The 18,189-nt window shown below is 44.8% G+C and overlaps 1 protein-coding gene across 1 annotated transcript in view; it reads right to left on the reverse strand.

Moving 5' to 3' along the window:
• Positions 1–18,189, reverse strand: part of LOC145410015 (neural cell adhesion molecule 2-like) — a 114,250-nt gene that overhangs the window by 43,276 nt on the left and 52,785 nt on the right. Inside the window, exons 2-6 of the mRNA XM_080280236.1 lie at positions 17,460–17,592; positions 16,101–16,306; positions 12,059–12,175; positions 4,167–4,370; positions 2,069–2,226 (exon numbers count right to left, since the gene is read on the reverse strand). Of these exons, the coding sequence (XP_080136362.1) occupies positions 2,069–2,226; positions 4,167–4,370; positions 12,059–12,175; positions 16,101–16,306; positions 17,460–17,592 (818 nt within the window). The remainder of the gene's footprint in view (positions 1–2,068; positions 2,227–4,166; positions 4,371–12,058; positions 12,176–16,100; positions 16,307–17,459; positions 17,593–18,189) is intronic.

An 18,189-nucleotide genomic window follows, 5' to 3' on the forward strand; every position in this document is an offset into this window, starting at 1 on the left:
AGTGTGTGATGTAGTGGTGTTTAGTGTGTGATGTAGTGGTGTTTAGTGTGTAGTGTGTGATGTAGTGGTGTTTAGTGTGTAGTGTGTGATGTAGTGGTGTTTAGTGTGTAGTGTGTGATGTAGTGGTGTTTAGTGTGTAGTGTGTGATGTAGTGGTGTTTAGTGTGTAGTGTGTGATGTAGTGGTGTTTAGTGTGTGATGTAGTGGTGTTTAGTTTGTAGTGTGTGATGTAGTGGTGTTTAGTGTGTAGTGTGTGATGTAGTGGTGTTTAGTGTGTAGTGTGTGATGTAGTGGTGTTTAGTGTGTAGTGTGTGATGTAGTGGTGTTTAGTGTGTGATGTAGTGGTGTTTAGTGTATAGTGTGTGATGTAGTGGTGTTTAGTGTGTGATGTAGTGGTGTTTAGTTTGTGATGTAGTGGTGTTTAGTGTGTAGTGTGTGATGTAGTGGTGTTTAGTGTGTGATGTAGTGGTGTTTAGTGTGTAGTGTGTGATGTAGTGGTGTTTAGTGTGTAGTGTGTGATGTAGTGGTGTTTAGTGTGTAGTGTGTGATGTAGTGGTGTTTAGTGTGTAGTGTGTGATGTAGTGGTGTTTAGTGTGTAGTGTGTGATGTAGTGGTGTTTAGTGTGTAGTGTGTGATGTAGTGGTGTTTAGTGTGTGATGTAGTGGTGTTTAGTGTGTGATGTAGTGGTGTTTAGTGTGTAGTGTGTGATGTAGTGGTGTTTAGTGTGTAGTGTGTGATGTAGTGGTGTTTAGTGTGTAGTGTGTGATGTAGTGGTGTTTAGTGTGTAGTGTGTGATGTAGTGGTGTTTAGTGTGTGATGTAGTGGTGTTTAGTGTGTGATGTAGTGGTGTTTAGTGTGTAGTGTGTGATGTAGTGGTGTTTAGTGTGTAGTGTGCGATGTAGTGGTGTTTAGTGTGTAGTGTGTGATGTAGTGGTGTTTAGTGTGTAGTGTGTGATGTAGTGGTGTTTAGTGTGTAGTGTGTGATGTAGTGGTGTTTAGTGTGTAGTGTGTGATGTAGCAGGCTCTAAAAACTGCCCTAACTCTGCAATGTGTCTTATTATTATTATTATTATTATTATTATTATCATCATTTTTATTGGAGGGAATAATCTAGCGGGCTTCAGTCCTTGGGTTCCTTCTTCTATCTATCTATTTCCAGACGCCTTAATCCCGTACGGGGTGGCCACAAACAAATCGCCTCCATGTCGCCCTGTCCCCCACCATTTCATTGCCTGCTCCCAGCTCATACCCCCCTCTCTCATATATCTCTCCACTCCATCCCTCCATCTCATCCTTGGGCTACTCCTCCCTCTCCCCGCCTCCACCTCACTCACATACACTCTCTTCTATGAGCAGAAAAATATACCAAAATCCCTCTTCTCGTCGTTTTAAGAGCCTCCTTAACACCTCTTCCTTAGCGATTTATTTTGGATACGGCCGGCTACCATAATGTTGCGAGTTATTTATGAGCTATTTGATGATACAATGATTTAAGTAACGCAGAAGAGGAGAGCAAAGTGTGATAAGCAAAATAAAGCGCTTAGGTAGCGGTGTTAAGAAGCCTAATTAATCTAGTCTATGTAAGCTGAGGAATATTACACAGCAGAGGATAATGAGAAGTAGAGGTGAAATATTCCATGATCTTTTCCTCTTCCCCTTAACTGCATCATCATATCGATCATACATTAATATTACACTGATTTATTTTACCTCTGCCTCTGATTAATTCTCTTTAACATCCTTCTTCTCTTCAGCCTCTCGCCTTCACACCTGCTGAGCGCCTCGTTATTGTGCTCTATTCCCCCTCCCTGCTTAATGCCTCACACGTGCCTGCCCTGATTGCCGTGCCCTGATTGCTTTGATATATATATTGACACAACCACTGCACCTCACACTTGTCCTGATTATTCCAACGGCATTTTTTGTTGATATGTTTTAGTCAGTCACGTTATACATAGACAACCAGAACTGTAGGGTAGACTATAATTAAGATCATACAGGATTATACTCTTTCTACCACGTTCAAAGTCACTGAATGCATTGAACTTACTGGTTGAGGCTGCACTGACCTGCGTGTGTTGTGTGAGTGGTTTCCCGTCCAGCAGCCACTGTATGCGGGCAGGAGGCCTCGCCCCCCTCGCCTCGCAGCTCACCACCCTCGCCACTCCCTCCTGCACTCGTAGCGAACCCCCCACATCCCGCTCCACCTCCACCCACGTAGGGGCGTCTAGGGCGGGGGAGGAATGGGGAGAGGCACACCAGTAGTTAGCATGATGTTACATTGACGTTACTGGATGCCTTAGTTTGTAGGATGCAGTACAGACCTAAATGGCTAGTAGTGTGACGTAACAATGACCTAATTAACTATCTACAGCGGCAGGAACAGACAGACCTACAGCAGTCACACTCAGGGAGGAAGGAATACAGATAAATATACACATACACTGAAGGTGAGGACTTTGGGGAGATGCAAAGCTAGGAACAGCATTAAAAACAAGTTATGTGTAACTATGGAAGAACAGAACATCAATAACAAGAACTGAATAAACTAAACCTAGCCCCCAGAAAGTAATGAACATAATAACAAGAGATTACCTGAGATTTTAATACAGGTACAGTATGGCAAACAGAGAAATAATATCATCGTTTAATAATTACTTTTCATTATCCCAATTTGTGTCTATTCTTCATGGTTATTTACATCATTATTACACACCACCATCATAGTATCATTATATCTTTTCCTGATTTTATAATGTACACGGCTAAAATTGCTAATGTACCTATAATGCGTAACTCAGGAAGCGCAGTTCTGTGCCCACTTACATCCCACCAGCTTATGTATGTGTGTGTGTGTGTGTGTGTGTGTGTGTGTGTGTGTGTGTGTGTGTGTGTAATATCCCTCTCAGTAACCCAACACATCTTCAAAGCCTCCATCTTGTAGGTTTTCAAATGTTTACTCCACATTAAAAGGCAAATTAATTCGTCCTATGTTAAGATAAAATAGAACAATACCTAACATATGGTAACTCACACATCGTGCCCTAAATAAAGGCGTTTGAACAGACACACACCTCTCGGCATCGCACACTCCCTCCTCTGTCCATCTTCCCCTCCCAATTACTCAACACCCCTGCCCCTTTCTCTCCTCTCTCTCTACCCCTCACACCCCCCTACCCCACTGTGACAAGCCGCACAGAAAGAGGCAACCCAGACACACAAAGCAGGGGCAATACGACCGGAGGAAAAGACGCTACATTACCTGTCACTGTTTAGTCAAATGAGACGAACTGCGTACCCTTCTTGTAGTATTAATTCCTCCATCTGGATACCTTCATACCACTACCACTATTGCCAGACGCCTTAATCTCATACTGGGTGGCCACAAACAAATCGCTTCCACGTCTCCCTGTCACCCGCCATTTCACTACCCTGCTTCCAATTCACCCCCCCTCCCCTTCTTATATACCACTCCACTCCATCCCTCCATCTCATCCTTGGCCTCCCCCTCCCTCTCTCTCCCTCCACCTCACTCACATACACTCTTCTCGTCAGTCTCTCACTCTCCATCCTCTCCAACCTATTAACTGTCACCCAGATATCTTGAATCCAGGTAACTTTGCCTCCTAGATAACCACAGCTACACTACGGTTATATCTAAATCACACCAAACCATGCAGTATAACTCTGATGAATGGGAGGGTTAGACCTTTGATTAAAAATATGGTGATAGTGGGATGGTGGTTATGGTTTATCTTGTTCATGGTGAGGGTGGTGATGAGATGTATGGTGTGCACTTACTTCATGTGTCTCAGGTAAGGAAGCACCCTAACCCCTCTTCCTAAGCGATTTATTTTGCTTATTACACTTTGCTATCCTCCTCTGTGGTACTTTAATCATGCTAATGTCACCATACGCTTCACAAATGACGTACAAAATTATATTAACCACCTGTGTCCAAAACTAAATCGCTAAGGAAGAGGTACTTGAGAGATTACTAAACGAAAGAGAATACGAACCATAGCCTATAATGATGGGTATAGAGAGGTATGTGCTTACTTATCATTCCTGTGTGCTATCATGTCATTATACTCACTCATCATATCTAGGTGCTCATATATCATGTTTATATATGCACAGACTGTAATATCATGTCTCCATACTCACAGATCATGTCTATGGTAACAGTTTGGGAGAGGGGGATGGTAAGGTTGGAGTTGGAGGCCTGGCAGGTGAGTGTGTTGTTGAGGTCAGCGCGGGTGAGGGGCGGGAGGGAGAGTGCGTTGCGAGTCACCTGCCCCGTCTGCACCTCGCTCACGTCGTCCAACAGTGACCCCTCGTGCCACCAGCTCACCTGGGGATGCGGCTCACCTGCGCGTACGTAAGAAGGGAGAAAGAGAGAGAGAGAGAGAGAGAGAGAGAGAGAGAGAGAGAGAGAGAGAGAGAGAGAGAGAGAGAGAGAGAGAGAGAGAGTAAATCTAGTGTCCACTGCAAGACTTAAATAAAATCGCGTGAACATTTATTAACACTTCTACTGAGATAAGTGGAATACGACTGCAAAATACGCTGATTATCTAGTCAAAGGTCTTAACGTAAGGAAAAATCAAGATACACTGCCCTGAGAATGACTCCATATATAAACACGACAGCTTTAACATAGGAGTGAATTACAGCTATGGAAATACTGAGATGGGTGACAGATATTTACTAAACTCAGAAATCAGCGAGAGGATGGAGAGTGAGAGACTGACGAGGAGAGTGTATGTGAGTGAGGTGGAGAGGGGGAGAGGGAGGGGGAGGTCAAGGATGAGATGGAGGGATGGAGTGGAGAGGTATAGAGAGAGTGGGGTGTGAGCTGGGAGCAGGGCAGTGAAATGGTGGGAGACAGGGCGACATGGAGGCGATTTGTTTGTGGCCACCCCTTACGGGATTAAGGCATCTGGCAATAGGCAGATAGATAGAAATAGGCATATGCATGGATGTTTGTATATTTCCATGTAAATAGTATGTACTGTGAGGTCAGAATGAAAAAAAAGAAAAGTCAAAAATAAAAGAAAGATAGGCTGCTGAGAAATCTGTAATGAAACTATCATGAATCCTGGGTTGTAACAATAGATTAACACGAGACTATGATGCTAGTCACGAAGAAGCGCTATGCCAAGGATGTCGAGCCGTATTATCTTTTTCTGCCACTGAGTTACGTGAAATAAGCTGCAAAAGGACGAAAATCTGGGCCAAATTAATATTAAACAAGTGTAGTATAATGCGGAGTTTTGACATGTAAATATTAGTGGGATTATTCATGTCTTATTGTTTTACATACCCTCTTCACTTTAACTTGGCCCAAATTTGCCATCTCTTCTTCTTGAATGCTGAAATGTAGCAAGAGGTAAACGCTAGAACATGGTGCTAGTCACGAAGAAGTTCCATGGAAAGGATGTAGAGCCGTAGTACTGCCTTTTTCTGACACTGAACTACGTGAAATAAGGTGCAAAGGGACGAAAATCTGGGCCAGCTTAAAGTGAATGGATTATAGTAGCAACCACATGTATTCAAGTAAGTGAGTCATAGGAGCCCAAAGTTCCGTCTGTTCTCTCTCTCTCTCTCTCTCTCTCTCTCTCTCTCTCTCTCTATCTATCTATCTATCTATCTATCTATATTGCCAGACGTCTTAATCCCATCAGAGGCGGCCACAACCAAATCACCTCCACGTCGCCCTGTCCTCTGCCATTTCGTTGCCCTGCCTCCAACTCACATCCCCATCCCTCCATCTCATCCTCGGTCTCCCCCTGCATCTCCCCCTCTTTGTTAATAATAATAGTGATAAATAACAATTACCAGCGACAATGAAGGAGTGGAAATAAATCGCTGAGCTGGCAATTATCTCCGGCAATCGCTCACCTAATTGGGTACCGTCTTAGTGCTTTGTTATCCTGTTAGTCTTTATTTCTGGCTTTATTGCTGCCTCTTATGTGCTTTATTTTTGATAGCAGAGGCGGGGCAGGAGAGAGCCAGCCATTGTGTGTGTGTGTGTGTGTGTGTAAGAGAGAGAGAGAGAGAGAGAGAGAGAGAGAGAGAGTGTGTATTAGTGCATTTGTGTGTGTGTGTGTGTGTGTGTGTGTGTGAGAGAGAGAGAGAGAGAAAGTGTGTGTACTTGTGTATTTGTTGTGTGTGTGTGTGTGTGTGTGTGTGTGTGTGTGTGTGTGTGTGTGTGAGAGAGAGAGAGAGAGAGAGAGAGAGAGAGAGAGAGAGAGAGAGAGAGAGAGAGAGAGTGTGTGTGTGTGTGTGTGTGTGTGTGTGTGTGTGTGTGTGTGAGAGAGAGAGAGAGAGAGAGAGAGAGAGAGAGAGAGAGAGAGAGAGAGAGAGAACTAAAAATAAAAGCCTTTAAAATAAGCACTGGGAGAAGCCAAAGAAGAAGAGGTGTACGTAGGGACATAGTATAATAAAAACAATAATGAATCCAAACAAACCAAACAATCTAATCAAACAAGCCTGAATCAAAACAAACCTAAATCAAAACAAACCTAAATCAAAACAAACGAGTCAAAACAAACCTGAATCAAAACAACCGAATCAAAACAAATCAAAACAAACGTGAATCAAAACCAACAAATCCAAACAAACAAATCAAAACAATCGAATCAAAACAAACGAATCAAAACAAACATGAATCAAAACAAACATGAATCAAAACAAACGAATCAAAACAAACGTGAATCAAAACAAACCTTAATCAAAACAATCGAATCAAAACAATCGAATCAAAACAAACATGAATCAAAACAAACGAATCAAAACAAACGAATCAAATCTGAATCAAAACAAAGTAATCAAAACAATCGAATCAAAACAAACCTGAATCAAAACAATCGAATCAAAACAAACGAATCGAAACGAAAGATTAAAAACAAACGAATCAAAACAAACCTTAATCCAAACAAATGAATCAAAACAAACCTGAATCAAAACAATCGAATCAAAACAAACGAATCAAAACAAATCAAAACAAGCTTGGCGCGGGTTTGGAGGAGAGGAAAGAAAGAAAAAGTTACATCAGACAGGCGGTAACAAGACAAAGTTTATCCATCACTTACATGAGGCTTTCCCTTAACTCCTTTACTAGACTCTTTATTTTACCCTAACTCAGCCTAGATGGAGTGTGAGAGACTGACGAGGAGTGTGTATGTGAGTGAGGTGGAGGGGGGTAGAGGAGGAGGAGGCCGAGGATGAGATGGAGAGATGAAGTGGAAAGTTATTTGAGAGAGGGGGGTGTGAGTTGGGAGCAGGGCAATGAAATGGCTAGGGAGAGGTCGACATGGAGGGGATTTGTTTGTGGCTGCCCCTTACGGGATTAAGGCGTCTGGTAATAGATAGACAGATAGCCTAGATTTTTTTAAATACAAAGAAGAAGGAACCAAAGGCCAGAATTGCCATCTATCCACCTTGAATGCTGAGTTATAACAATAGATTTAACGCTGGAATATGATGCTAGTCACGAAGAAGTGGCATGGGAGGGATGTAGCGCCGTGGTGTTGTCTTTTTCCGCAACTGAGTTATAACAATAGATTTAACTCTGGAATATGATGCTAGTCACGAAGAAGTGGTATGGGAGGGATGTAGCGCCGTGGTATTGTCTTTTTCCGCCGCTGAGTTATAACAATAGATTTAACGCTAGAATATGATGCTAGTCACGAAGAAGTAGTATGGGAAGGATATAGAGCCATAGTGTTGTCTTTTTCTGCCACTGAGCTACGTGAAATAAGCTGCCAGGAGGACGAGAATCTGGGGGAAATGGAACAGTGATTGCGATGGAAATTCACAGATCTACTGACTAACACATGGAAAGAAGGAGGAGGGAAAGAGTGCGTGAAGGGAAAAAAGGAAGAGTGATGGCGATGGGAACTGGCAAATCTACCGACCGATACATGGAAAGAATGAAGAGGGAATAGAATGAGAGAGGAGGAGGAAGAACAGCGATGGCGATGGAAACTCACAAATCTACTGCCTGAAACATGGAAAGGATGAGGAGGGGAGAAGAATGTGAGATGGCGATGACTGCTGGGAAATCTGAAGGTAACATGGAAAGAATGGAGAGGGAAAAACACGTGAAAGAGGAGGAGGAGGAGAGCAGCGGTGGCGATGGAAACTTTCAGATCCAACCCTCGTCCACTACGGCCAGTGCAGTGAAATTACCGCTAACGTCGATCAATTCAAGAAAAGCTTCATTATCAGTGACCAGACAGACAGACAGCGATGATTATACAGTCAACCCACAGTACCCGCGTTGGCGTTGCCCCATCACCCTGTGGGGGAAGTCAAACCCCTTAGTATTATCTTTTTAAACGCGTGGGGATCTCTAGTAGCGGCCCTGTCCATCTGTCCTTCACTAATGTCTTTCGGACGCTTGGTGCTTCACTCCCACAGAATTTAGCGAAGATTCCTATGACGGCCCTGATGATCTCGCATCAGTCTAGCATTTTCTCGATTAGATTAAGAAATAAATCGAAAACATGGAAATTAAATCAAATGGTGAGGTAGAACTAAGGAAAAGGTCCATCTATCTATAGCCAGACGCCTAATCCCATAAGGGGTGGCCACAAACAAATCACCTCCATGTCGCCCAGTCCAAATGAAATTAATATATGATTGCACAGTTAAATTGGGCGTGTGGGAACTGTTTCAGAACCAGGGGCATAGCCAGGATTTTGTTCTGGAGGGGGGGGGGGTGAATTTTGGTTATCATTTTGAGAAAGAACTGTTTGGAATGTATTATAAGAGTATATAGTTTTTTTTTTTTTGGGGGGGGAAGGAACGTTTTGCGGGCTCAGCCTTTGGTTCCTTCTTCCTCGCATATAAAAAAATATTAATAGAGAAATAAGTCTATACTGATATTACTCTAACTTGGCCCAGATTTTCGTCCTTTTGCAGCTTATTTCACGTAGCTCAGTGGCAGAAAGAGACAATGTTACGGCTCGACATCCTTTCCATAGCACTTCTTCGTGACTAGCACCATATTCTATTCTTCATATATTGTTACAACCCAGCCTTCAAGATGGATAGATGACAATTTTAGGCCAAGTTAATATGAAATGAGTATAGAGTAGTTTTGAATAGTACGGGAAGCAACCTAGGAGTGCGAGAGACTGACGAGGGGAGTGTGAGTGAGTGCGGTGGAGGGGGAGAGAGAGAGGGGGAGGCCTGAATGAATAAATCTATCTATCTATTGCCAGACGCCTTAATCCCGTAAGGGGTGGCCACAAACAAATCGCCTCCATGTCGCCCTGTCTCCCGCCATTTCACTGCCCTGCTCCCAGCTCACACCCCCCTCTCTCATATACCTCTCCACTCCATCCCTCCATCTCATCCTTGGTCTCTCCCTCCCTCTCCCCCCTCCACCTCACTCACATACTCTTCTCGTCAGTCTTTCACTCTCCATCCTCTCCACATAGCCAAATAACGATATAATTAAATGACTGTCCTCTCATTTAGTTAATTATATATATGTAAATGAGGTGGTAGGCTGAAAATCCCTCGCCATTAGACAAGAACCCGAGGTGTGTAAAGGGATTATTAACTGCGACTGTACCTGAGAGAGAGAGAGAGAGAGAGAGAGAGAGAGAGAGAGAGAGAGAGAGAGAGAGAGAGAGAGAGAGAGAGAGAGAGAGAGAGAGAAGAGAGAGAGAGAGAGAGAGAGAGAGAGAGAGAGAGAGAGAGAGAGAGAGAGAGAGAGAGAGAGAGAGAGAGAATGACAGAAAGCAGAGTGAGAGTGAGCACAGTGAATGAAGGGGAGAGAGAGAGAGAGAGAGAGAGAGAGAGAGAGAGAGAGAGAGAGAGAATGACAGAAAGCAGAGTGAGAGTGAGCACAGTGAATGAAGGGGAGAGAGAGAGAGAGAGAGAGAGAGAGAGAGAGAGAGAGAGAGTTAGCAAAGTGAGCGAAGAAAGAAAAATGAGTATGAGACAAAAGTGAAAGTCAACGAAGCGAGAGAGAGAGAGAGAGAGAGAGAGAGAGAGAGAGAGAGCAAAGAAAGAGTGTGAGAGCAAGGAAGGGACGGCCGTAAAATTCTCTGTAGTCCGGCACGTGTGTGTGTGTGTGTGTGTGTGTGTGTGTGTGTGTGTGTGTGTGTGTGAGAGAGAGAGAGAGAGAGAGACACGCACACACACTGGAGGTAAAATCAGCTTAACTGCCTTTCTGAGTGTGTGTGTGTGTGTGTGTGTGTGTGTGTGTGTGTGTGTGTGTGAGAGAGAGAGAGAGAGAGAGAGAGAGAGAGAGAGACACACACTGGAGGTAAAATCAGCTTAACTGCCTTTCTGAGTGTGTGTGTGTGTGTGTGTGTGTGTGTGTGTGTGTGTGTGTGTGTGTATGTGTGTGTGTGTGTGTGTGTGTGTGTGTGTGTGTGTGTGTGTGTGCGAGAGAGAGAGAGAGAGAGAGAGAGAGAGAGAGAGAGAGAGAGAGAGAGAGGGAGACACACTGGAGGTAAAATCAGCTTAACTGCCTTTCTGAGTGTGTGTGTGTGTGTGTGTGTGTGTGTGTGTGTGTGTGTGTGTGTGTGTGTGTGTGTGTGTGTGTGTGTGTGTGTGTGTGTGTGTGTGTGTGTGAGAGAGAGAGAGAGAGAGAGAGAGAGAGAGAGACAGACAGACAGACAGACACACACACACACACACACACACACACACACACACAGACGAGAAAGCGAATGGAATAATCTACTTGTGTGTAAAGCATTTCCATGTGTGTGTGTGTGTGTGTGTGTGTGTGTGTGTGTGTGTGTGTGTGTAGAGCAAGCAGGGTGTTAATTACAAGAATACAAATCAGTGTAGAGGAGGGAACATAAAAAAATTCAGACATTTCTATCTACCATTACATTGACAAAGGAATTCCACCACCTGTCAGCCTTTGGTTCCTTCTTTCTTGCATTAAAAAAAAAAAACTCACAGCCTGATCCTCGCTCCATCGTCTGCTGCTTCATATTATTATTATTTTTTTTTTTTCACATTTTATTTTTTGTCATTTTGTTTGATACCGTATTTTGTGTCTGATACCGTATTTTGTTTGATACCGTATTTTGTGTTTGATACCGTATTTTGTGTTTGATACCGTATTTTGTGTCTGATACCGTATTTTGTTTGATACCGTATTTTGTGTTTGATACCGTATTTTGTGTTTGATACCGTATTTTGTGTCTGATACCGTATTTTGTTTGATACCGTATTTTGTGTCTGATACCGTATTTTGTGTTTGATACCGTATTTTGTGTCTGATACCGTATTTTGTTTGATACCGTATTTTGTGTCTGATACCGTATTTTGTGTTTGATACCGTATTTTGTGTTTGATACCGTATTTTGTGTCTGATACCGTATTTTGTGTTTGATACCGTATTTTGTGTTTGATACCGTATTTTGTGTCTGATACCGTATTTTGTGTCTGATACCGTATTTTGTGTTTGATACCGTATTTTGCGTCTGATACCGTATTTTGTGTCTGATACCGTATTTTGTGTCTGATACCGTATTTTGCGTCTGATACCGTATTTTGTGTCTGATACCGTATTTTGCCTCTGATACCGTATTTTGCGTCTGATACTGATACCGTTAAGTGCTATCGTCGCTGACCTAGGATGACCTGACAACACTGACCAAGCACCTGGCAGAAGTGTGACCTCTGATGACCTGACAACACTGACCTTTGAGCACATGACAGGACAGTATGACCTCTGACTACCTGATGACACTGACCTCAGATGACCTGACAACACTGACCTTTGAGCACCTGACAACACTGACCTCTGATGACCTGACAACACTGACCTTTGAGCACATGACAGGACAGTATGACCCCTGATGACCTGACAACACTGACCTCTGATGACCTGACAACACTGACCTCTGAGCACATGACAGGACAGTGTGACCTCTGATGACCTGACAACACTGACCTCTGAGCACATGACAGGACAGTGTGACCTCTCATGAACTGGCAACACTGACCTCTGATGACCTGACAACACTGACCTCTCATGACCTGACAACACTCACCTCTCATGACCTGACAACACTCACCTCCAAGCACCTGGCAGGACAACGTGACCTCAGCACCCTCAGGGAATGGACCCGCTACACTCCCTATTCTTGATTCCGGGGAGTAGTCGCTGGTTACGGTCAGTCTCCGGGGCGGCTCTGAGAAAGATAGATAGATAGACAGGTAGATAGATAGATAGATAGATGGATGGATAGATAGATAGGTAGATAAATAGACAGATAGATAGATAGATGGATAGATAGGTAGATAAATAGACAGATAGATTAGATAGATAGATAGATAGACAGATAGATGGATAGATAGATAAAGACAGATAGATTAGATAGATAGATAGATAGATAGATTAGAAGGATAGATAGATAGATAGATAGATTAGATAGATAGATAGACGGATAGATAGGTAGATAAATAGACAGATAGATTAGATAGATAGATAGATAGATAAATAGACAGATAGATTAGATAGATAGATAGATAGATAGGTAGATAGATGGATAGATAGATAAAGACAGATAGATTAGATAGATAGGTAGATAGATAGATAGATAGATAGACTGATAGATTAGCTAGCTAGATAGATAGATAGATAGATAAATAGACAGATAGGTTAGATAGCTAGATAGATATTTCTTGACCACGAAAATACATCCACAGAATATAACCATGCACAGTAAAACAAACAAACAAACAAAAAATAACAAGGTCCAAATGCAGACGCCAACACTAAAGACAGGGTTAGGGAGGGGGGAGTGAGGCAGGGGTGAGCAGGGGTGAGGCAGGGGTGAGACAGGGGTGAAGCAGGGGTGAGGCAGGGGTGAGGCAGGGGTGAGGCAGGGGTGAAGCAGGGGTGAGGCAAGGGTGAGGCAGGGGTGAAGCAGGGGTGAGGCAGGGGTGAGGCAGGGGTGAGGCAGGGGTGAGGCAGGGGTGAAGCAGGGGTGAGGCAGGGGTGAAGCAGGGGTGAGGCAGGGGTGAGGCAGGGGTGAGGCAGGGGTGAGGCAGGGGTGAAGCAGGGGTGAGGCAGGGGTGAGACAGGGGTGAGGCAGGGGTGAGGAAAGGGTGAAGCAGGGGTGAAGCAGGGGTTGATAATGTGGTGAGGTGGGGGAGGGAGGGGGGAGGCAGGGGCTAGGCATGGCAGGGGAGGGATAAGGAAGGGGTTGGTAAGGTACTGGGGAAGGCAAGTGGTGAGGTAGGAGTAAGTAGAGATTAAGGCAGGGTGAGGCAGAGGATGAAATAGAGGGTGAGGCAGGGAGAGGCAGGGGTGAAGAAGGGGGTGCGGCAGAGGGTGAAACAGAGGGTAAGGCAGGGGTAAGAAAGGGATGAGGCAGAGGGAAGACCATGGAAAAGAGAGGTGAGGCAGTGGGCGAGGCAGGGGGAGGTAACAGGGTTAGGCAAGGTGAGAAAGATGTTAGTTAGGCAGGGTATGCCGCATCAAAACACAGGTAGTAAGGCAGACCATGGTGAGGCATGAGCAGTGAAGCAAGGTGAATGGTGAGGCAGAGGTAGAGGTAGGTGAGGCAGGTGACAAATACAGTGGTGGGTGGGGCAGGTGACAAATACAGTGGTGGGTGGGGCAGGTGACAAATACAGTGGTGGGTGAGGCAGGCGACACAGTGGTGGGTGAGGCAGGTGACAAATACAGTGGTGGGTGAGGCAGGTGACAAATACAGTGGTGGGTGAGGCAGGTGACAAATACAGTGGTGGGTGAGGCAGGTGACATATACAGTGATGGGTGCGGCAGGTGTCAGAGACAGTGGTGGGTGAGGCAGGTGACAAATACAGTGGTGGGTGAGGCAGGTGACAAATACAGTGGTGGGTGAGGCAGGTGACAAATACAGAGGTGGGTGAGGCAGGTGACAGAGACAGTGGTGGGTGAGGCAGGTGACAGAGACAGTGGTGGGTGAGGCAGGTGACAAATACAGTGGTGGGTGAGGCAGGTGACAGAAACAGTGGTGGGTGAGGCAGGTACAGGTCAGATGGGGAACGGCCAGGGATAAGATGAAGCACTGTGGCAGGGTGAAATGTTAAGCAAGAGGTGTGGCAAAGAGCGAAGCGAGCGAGAAGATAAATGTCGTGTTAGAAATGAGATAGGGTGAATATTATAAAGCAGGGGTGTTTTATAAGCTAAGTGAGGAAGTAGTGGAGGAGAAGCCAGCGAGGAAGGGTAAGATATAACGCAGATGTGACAGACTGACGAGGAGAGTGTATGTGACTGAGGTGGAGAGGGGGAGAGGGAGGGGGTGGCCAAGGATGAGATGGAGGGATGAAGTGGAGAGGTATATGAGAGAGTGGGAGTGGGAGTGGGAGCAGGGCAGTGAAATGGAGGGGGACAGGACGACATGGAGGCGATTTGTTTGTGGCCACCCCTTACGGGATTAAGGCGTCTGGCAACAGATAGATAGACAGACAGAGAGCGTGGCATAGAAGGAAGTGTTGGTGCAAAGGACAATGTTGCAGGACGTGAAGCAATCGATAAGGCACAAGAGGTAAGGCGTTTTAGGATGTGTAGCGAGGTGTGTGTGTGTGTGTGTGTGTGTGTGTGTGTGTGTGTGTGTGTGTGTGTGTGTGTGTGTGTGTGTGTGTGTGGCGAGGTGGGGTGTAAGGCGGTGAGTGGAGAGCAGATGATCGGCTTGAGTGAGTGATGGGAAGGAAGGATGGGTTGGAATGTAGAGTGGGTGTGGGTGATGATGACCAGACAGGTGTTATGACGGAAGACAGGTGACGGGCTGGGAAACAAACCAGACGGAGTGATACAGTGGATATTGAGGAGGCTATCCGGAGAAAATGAAGAATTATTGACTAGGAGAGTTTACGCAGGTGAGGTGGACGGGGAGAAAGGAAGGGGGAGACCTATGATGAGATGGGAGGGTGTGATGGAGAGAGTGATAGAGTTGTGAGATGAAGAGAAGGCAGTTTTATGTAGGCTGACAGGCTGACGTGAGGGTTGTTAGTCTGTAGCAACCTCTTCAGGGATTAAGGCGTCTGGCTAAAGATAGACATACAGACAGAGAGTGGATGTGAAAAGCCGAAAAATAACATAGGCAGCCCAATAGCGTGGATGGATGGACAGACATGAGGTTGAAGATGGAAGACAAATGATGCGGGTAGGCAAGCTAGATGGAGAGATACAACGCATACTGAGTGTGAAAAATACAGGGTGTGAAAAGGCATGCAAGTGCTGAAGGGAGGCAGAGAGATGAAGCGTAGGAACGAGAAGAAAGATGCTGAGATAGGAAGCTGAATGGTGAGCTTGGTGAAGAAACGTGTATGGGAATAAAAGAGGCGAAATGGCACAGAACACGTAGTATATAAGAAATGAAAAGAAACTTGGGAAGACGATGAAGACACTGAAGAACCGATGGACGTAAAAATAAGTAAAGCTAAGATGAAAGACGAATGAAATGATGAAACTCCCAGCTCTCTTGTGGCGAATACGATTGATAGATGGAAGAGAGAAAGGTAAAATTGTGGTGACACTGAAACAAAAGGGGAGAATATTGGAAACAAATTCAGGAAGAACTGAAAGGAAGTTTACATTAAAAGTAGTCAAAAAAAATAAGCTATAACGGAAGACTACCGAGCGTTCGTCACCGCCTTACCTTGTTTTGCATTAAGACATTTTTCCCTTCTGTTGTGAATCTGAATTTTGTTGTAGTAAATACCAAAATCTACTTAATCAAAATAGCCTCTTCAATACCTTATCATCATTTTAAAATCTTATCTTCACAAAATAATATGACAAAGATAAATGTTCAGAATCTTGGTCCTCTACTGTACCAAGTGGAGGCATTGCTCAGTGGAGGAGGTGAGGTGGGGCTGCATTGCCTCCCCTCTCCAGTTCTAAAACACGTACTGTTTATCTGCGTTAATGACTCTTAAGCAATCCATTAACATAAACCTTTCTCAGCTATCTAATTAGTTTGTTTCAGTTTCGTTATTCATGGATATATTAAAGACAAAGAAAATCGTTTGTAAATACCTGCCTTCTGGGACCCCAACCTTGTTACTGACTCGGGGATTCCAGTTCAGTGACTCCCAGCCCAGCCCTGTGATACAGTGACTCACCGATGACTGTCAGTCGTATCCTGGTGTTCTTGGTGGGTGACTCAACAAAGTCAACCCTGCATCGGTAGTGGCCTTGGTCGGACAGCTTGAGTTCCTCCAACACCAGCCCGCGATGACCCTTGTCCAGCCGCACGTAGGCCCGGCCCCCCAGCCCGCCCTCAGCCCAGTGGCTCCCGCCCTCCAGACCAACATTTCTGGCGTCAATGCTGTACAGGGGATGAAGGGATCTTGAGTGTGTGTGTGTGTTTGTGTGTGCACCAGTACTTTAAAAAATACACATACAGCCACGACAGGATTTTGTTGTTTGCAAAGGAACTTGAGAAACAGTGTAATCGGCATTCAACTAGCCTGGTAAAGTTCATGACTGTGTACAGGAAGACCAACGCACTTGAGACAGTCCACAACAACACGGTGTGATGCTGTTTTTGTAGGTGTAAACGTCAATGGAGCTTTAATGAGTATGAGGCACTGATATCACCGCACCTGTACCATACATCGGGACATGATGCCACTTTACATATACTGTGAGGGACAATATTTTACTTGTATACATCAACAAACCATTCATGTACACGTATTCGGTGGTTTTGATGCCACCGTACCTGTTTTGGGGGGAGGTGCCAACATGGCTGTACACAGGGGCACCAATACCACCATACCTGTATACGGGTACCAGTGCCACTATACCTTTATACAGGGGGATACCAATACCACCATACCTGTATACAGGGGGTTCCAAAGCTACCATACCTGTATAAGGCGGCACCGATTCAGCCATACATATAAATTTAATTGGATCAACAACTGTACTTGCACAGTATATGGCTGTATCAACAAAGTGATATTAGATAGTGGGAGACCAGAATCAAAGTACCAGTAGATTGGGTACCGTAAGTATACAGGGGTACCACACCTGTAAATAGAGTACTTTACTTTCATGGGATACTTTACTTGCACAGGGAGCGCCGTACCTGCATGTAGGATACTTTACTTCTGTATGGGATCTTGTCCTCTAATATACAGTAGGATACTTTGGTGGAGGGTTAGTGCCCTTCCCAGTAAAACCAATAACTCAAAGTCAAATGGCCATCCCTTAAGGGATTATGGCGTCTGGCAATAGAAAGATAGATAGATAGATAGATACTTTACCTGTGTATGAAATGCCGTACCTGTATATCGGATACTGTGCCTGTGCGTGGAGAGCCGTATCAGTATGTAGGACACTTTATCTGTGCATGGAGTACTGTACAAAGCCAGGATATGGGATGACAACTATTAAAAGGGTACTGTATATGAATGTTTTTACCTTATCTGTATATGGGTGAGCCAGCGCCACTGTGGTACATGCCGGTGCCGTACCTGTATATGGGAGTGCCAGCGCCGCTACGGTAGAACAGCACCAGGTGAGTGGAGTCGTTGGACAGAGGGGGATCGAAGTCACAAGGCAGCAGCACCTGTCGCCCCACCACACCAACCACCTCCGTAAGTGGACCTGGTGGTACACACGGATTTACTATACACACACACACACACACACACACACACACACACACACTCACACACACACAAAACAGAATTCAAAACACTGCTGGTTACTCCGATGTGATCCCCAGTATCATTACAAAAATTAAATATCCTTTGAAGCTTGCAAATGAACACAGATGACATCATTCTAAACATTCTAAAAATACACGTACTCTTGCATATTTCTTTGTCAGTCATACCAGATACATACAATTATATTTACTGCAGGACACGAGACAACCCCAGCACTGATAACAGAAGTACCTCAGCAGACGTCCTACTGGTGCTTCAGAATAGCCACCCCTGCCGAAGACAAGCTGACAAGGCCAATACAGACGACGACATACTTAATAATACTGTGTTTCAGGACAGACCATTGTAGGTCGTGTGTGTGTGTGTGTGTGTGTGTGTGTGTGTCACCAGAAAGAAGAGGCAGCAACAGACTTGTCCATAAACACAATGAGCCAGCAAAGTGGCCTCGATAAACTCCATTACTACAAAACTGAGGGAAGCTAAAAGCGGTCTGGAAAACTTCACTATCATGAGCTAATGGAGTTGGCCCGGC

Source organism: Coenobita brevimanus, chromosome 84 (genome assembly GCF_032717465.1).
Source record: "Coenobita brevimanus isolate Jiangsu-jjx chromosome 84, ASM3271746v2, whole genome shotgun sequence".
Classification (NCBI taxonomy): domain Eukaryota; kingdom Metazoa; phylum Arthropoda; class Malacostraca; order Decapoda; family Coenobitidae; genus Coenobita; species Coenobita brevimanus.